The sequence below is a fragment of the Penaeus vannamei genome, chromosome 4 (assembly GCF_042767895.1).
Source record: "Penaeus vannamei isolate JL-2024 chromosome 4, ASM4276789v1, whole genome shotgun sequence".
In the NCBI taxonomy this organism is placed as follows: Eukaryota; Metazoa; Arthropoda; class Malacostraca; order Decapoda; family Penaeidae; genus Penaeus; species Penaeus vannamei.
In genome coordinates, this window is record NC_091552.1 from 35,286,201 (window position 1) to 35,291,339 (window position 5,139).

General features: G+C 37.5%; 1 protein-coding gene across 1 annotated transcript; it reads left to right on the plus strand.

Moving 5' to 3' along the window:
* The first annotated feature begins 1,998 nt into the window (after nucleotides 1-1,998).
* LOC113812388 (uncharacterized) lies at nucleotides 1,999-2,790 on the plus strand. Its single transcript, XM_027364259.2, has 2 exons — nucleotides 1,999-2,241; nucleotides 2,382-2,790. Exons 1-2 carry the CDS (start codon nucleotides 1,999-2,001, stop codon nucleotides 2,652-2,654), a joined length of 516 nt encoding a protein of 171 aa, XP_027220060.2. The 3' UTR covers nucleotides 2,655-2,790.
* Nucleotides 2,791-5,139: the final 2,349 nt, after the last annotated feature.

A 5,139-nucleotide genomic window follows, 5' to 3' on the forward strand; every position in this document is an offset into this window, starting at 1 on the left:
TTGAACTGTATGCTTATCGTGGTGGCTGGATTGCAAGCAAGCGATCCAGCTGCCACGGTATAAGCATGTGGCATACCTTTTTTACCAGCCCGGCGGCTGTGGTGGGTGGTCTATGTCTCAGAATTTGCGTGTGTTCACAATTCTGCAAGTAATGTAATAGGGTGGCGTTAGGCTCGCCGCAATGCTTGCATTCTCTGACAACCACGTAATCAATAATTTGCCAAACGAATGGGTAACCTAGTCTTAATCTGTGCAGTATGACCGGTAACTCTTTTTATGTTTGTAGGAAGGGCCAGTGGCTCATTGCCTGTGGCATTTGAGTACCACTTGGCAGCGAGCGAATTTGTGATATTTTCTCTGTGCATGCCCCGGAGAACTGCACACGCTGTAGCTTTGGAATTTTGGCTCAGTCTCCTTAGCGATCATGAAGGTTGCGGGCATACCCCTGCCCTTTTCGGCTAGTCTTTCAGCAAGCTCATTCCCTTAGATGCCTATGTCGCTTGGAACCCAGTTTATGATGATTCTTATACCCTGATCAAGGATTCTTTTGGCTATGTTGATTATAGATGTCAGAACGTAGATGTTATCTTGGGGCATGCTATGCTGTAGACTGTCAATGGTTGCTCTAGAGTCTGTATGTATGACCACGTGTCCATCCCTTAGGGACGCGTGTACCAGGGCTTCCATGATCGCGACCGTTTCAGCTTGGAGCGATGAGGCATTGTCAGTGACCCTAATGGATGTTGTGGTACCCCTTGCTGCGAGGCTGGCGCTTGCAGTGTGGTTATTTGAACAATGACCTTTTGTACTTTTGCCTTTAGGTTTGGCATAGAGTATTGATCTTTTCTCCTTGACAGGCTTAGGACTGAGAATTCGATCAAATTGCCCACGGCGGGTTTTTTTTTATAGTCAGGGGGAGGAGAGCCCATGCCCTTGGCAAGCAGTGGTTCTTTGAGGTGGAAGCGTATCAACACTCTGGCTGTGTGTGTGAGTACTTAAGTATGAGTTTCGGGTTGCCTGCAAGACCTTGGAAAGGAACTGGGCTGCCATTAAATCAATGCGGGTGTCTAGGGACGGTAAGTCGGTCTTCATGAAGATGCATGTTTGTAATATACAGTTATATGAACATCATTTTACATACCACTTGTTCTTTTCTAACTTGTAAAATCACCCAAAAATCGCCTGTGTCCCAGGAGCTTTTGGGAAAGGTCAGTGAAAACACAAAGTTCAGCTATGCTGATTTCCTTTCTCTGGTAACCTTTGAAATCAAATGCATAAATAATGCACTGACCGAAGTTCGTAACCCCTCCACGCTACGAAATTTGGGAAGGCACGAACGTTTTGTAAACAAATACTTTGGGACAGTGATTTTGTTATTATTATTATTATTATTATTATTATTATGTTGACGAAGGATTATACATAATTAACAATATATATGAAACTGTATGTAAGTTCTAAGATATTAAGGATATGATATCTTGTGAGACTCAAAAGTTTTGGGACACATTTCCACAATGAATGTGCTTTTTGTTTGATTGAAAAAAATGGCAAAAAGGTTTCTCGTGCTATGAAATGCAGTCTTTGGCGCATAATGTGGTACTCCCTCATACATCACATTAAGTGGGTGACCAGCCGTTACATTTGGGTAATCTTGCGCGATTCCCTCATCAGATAGGAACGATGTCCTTCATCTTGTGCAGGTCCCTTCCAGACCCATAAATACGGGGCGAGGCGCCGGGGTTGAAGCCAGAATCCTGTGCGTCATCGCCAGAAACGCAAGCAGGTACGAGGGCGGGACCTGTGGTGCAGTTTTTGGAAATATTTCTTACCTCTTACCTAGTATTGATTGTGATATACACATAGTGCTCATGAATATGTAAGAATGTATGAATGATAACATTCTATCGACAGTAAATAATGAATCCCGCATATTTTCTTACGTATTTTTTTTAAACCACTAAATGTCTTCCTTTAGCTTTCAACCACAATATAACCATGAACTCTCGCGTGTTCGTCGCTCTCCTCCTGTGCGGCCTCTGGGCCTCCTCCGAGTCTCTCATCCTCTTGGGAACCACCGCCGCAGCCGGGACCATCGCCGCTACCACTGTCACTGCTTCTGCAGCGGCAGCTTTGGGCGTGGGCGCCCTCGCAGTGCTCAAGGGAGTTCTTATCGGGAAGCATCTGAAGCGCCGTTACAGGAGGGATGTCGATTCTATGGAGATCGACGATGAAGCTGAGGTATGTACTGACGATGTTAAGAGGAATGTTCATATTGCAAGTTCAGATGGACAAATTATATTTCTAAACGTGCTTCTCACCAACACAGATGATATGCAGTGCGCGGTGTATCTAATCCAATATATTTTGCTCCTCCAAAGGTGGCCGTCGCCAAGGAACTGGATTCGGCCGGCTGCATCGCCAAGTTGCTGTGCGAGATCGAGGCGACGCCCGCCGACAGCCTCACCCCATCCATGTCCACCTTCAAGACGGCCTTCGAGAATCCCGACAACCTCAAGTCCTCCCGCATCGAGTACGACCAGGCCATCGCCCTCGCCAAGGACGACCCCAAGGCGTGCAGCGTCCGATTCAACAAGTGTGTCCTTTCAAGGGAGGATCTCTTCGTCATGCTCGACACCGTCTTCTCATGCTAGATAAAACCTCACATCACTCATTTTATACTCACCCATCACTCATTTTATATAAGCAATTGTCCTCTTAAGGAATATCCTTGATGTTCTTTCTCGAACAATCATTCAACCATTACACATTCAGATTCACATCCACAACCATGAGGAAATGCAACTGATTCCCTTTCCCTGAGCAGATTAGCTGTCAAAAGTCAAAGGCTGGAATCTCGTGGAAAGTGACTGACTAGAACTGAAAACCTGCCTCTTAGCTTGCAATAAAGGCTAAAATTGATCGCTTTTGATACTTATTTGTATACCTGTCTCTTTACTACAATTTTATAAAAACACATGCGTCTGTAGACACACATATATGCATATATATATATATATATATATATATATATATATATATATATATATATATATATACATATATACATATACATATGTATGCATATATATATATACATATTCATATAGAATTATAGGTATATATACATTTATATGCATATAAACGAAATATGTAGACATTTTCACTACACGCCAGAGTAATTCATTATGAATACATTTGACTTACAGTTGGCCAGCATTAACCACCATCAAACACGAACTGTTCAGCACTCGGCGGATTCGCACGGCTCCAAGACGCTGCATCCGCGGATTCAAAACAAGCGTTTTCATAGAATGTTCGCGTAGGAGTGGCATGGCCGGCTTACAATCTACGATAAATTTACTCATTAGATAGAACAATCCATTTCTTATAGATAAAATTCAATTATTCATACACATAGCTTAGAGTATAAAGTGATACGAGGAATAATTCATGATTATTTTCTACATACACATATGTATGTATGTGTACATATATATACATATATATATATATATATATATATATATATATATATATATATATATATATATATATATATATATATAGAGAGAGAGAGAGAGAGAGAGAGAGAGAGAGAGAGAGAGAGAGAGAGAGACAGAGAGAGAGAGAGAGAGAGAGAGAGAGAGAGAGAGAAATATCTATAGATATATTCATATCTATGTACATGTGTAAATATACTTTGTATTTAAGCATATATATGTATATTCATATATATACATATTAACATATATATATTCATATATATGTTGTACATATATGTGTGTATATATACATATATGAATCTATACATACATATATAAACTATACATATAGATAAACATACAGATACATATATACATAGTCCCCTCACACACACACGCACACACACACACATACATACATACATATATATATATATGTATATGTGTATATGTATATATATATATATGTGTGTGTGTGTGTGTGTGTGTGTGTGTGTGTGTGTGTGTGTGTGTACCCACACACGAACATATATATGTGTGTATTTGTGTGTAAATGTATTTTCAATATACATTATTTAGACAAATAGACAGGTTGAAAAATGATAAACATAAAATGCGCACATACATACATACATATATATATATATATATATATATATATATATATATATATATATATATATGTATATATATATATACATACATACATATATATATATATATATATATATATATATATACTCATATATATATTACGAATATCAAAGAAAATACACGAGTAAATGAGAAGTACGTTCAGAAATATATGCGTACTTACAATTTTCTGTATATATAAATCTATATATATACATACATATATACAAATTTACACATAAATTTATATGCATATATATATTAGTGTATATATAGTATATATATATATATACATATATATGTGTATATATAGTATATATATACATATATATGTGTATATATAGTATATATATACATATATATGCATGCAGTTGTGTATATCTATCTATCTATCTATATATATATATGTATATATGTATATATATACATATATATGCATGCAGTTGTGTATATATATATATGTATGTATATATGTATATATACATATATATGTATATATACAAGTATGTACATGTATAAAGATAGATAAAGATATGAATGCATATATATGTACGTATACCTACATACATGTACATACACATATGTTTATGTGTGTATATGTATTTGTTTATATGTATACATACATATATATATGTATATGACCGTACAGATACACACATATGTGTGTAAGTGTATGTATGTATCTGCATGTGTATAAATCCATCTATCAGCTATTTATTTACATACATATGTACATGTATATATATGCACACACAAAGGTGCGTGTGTGTGGATTTTAAAATGTGCATACAAATACATATAAATCAACTTCTTGTAACTAACGTTCAGAGTAGATTCAAGCACATTTGTGCTTTCAGGAAGCCCGGACGTAAGGATTGAAATACTATACTAATTTAACGTCAATAGGCCTTACCTGCACCATAGGATACGTTCGGTTTCCCTCTCACCTAGGATCAGGTCCTTCACCCCCCTTGCCTGCGTCCACTCGCTATAAATATCGCGCTCTGCCAGGAACCGCCAT

What these genes read in the sequence shown, in the direction of transcription:
- LOC113812388 (XM_027364259.2), top strand. Translation starts at nt 1,999, where the DNA reads ATGAACTCTCGCGTGTTCGTCGCTCTCCTCCTGTGCGGCCTCTGGGCC. An exon ending in AGATCGACGATGAAGCTGAG is followed by an intron (nt 2,242 to 2,381) that starts GTATGTACTGAC and finishes GCTCCTCCAAAG; the next exon opens with GTGGCCGTCGCCAAGGAACT.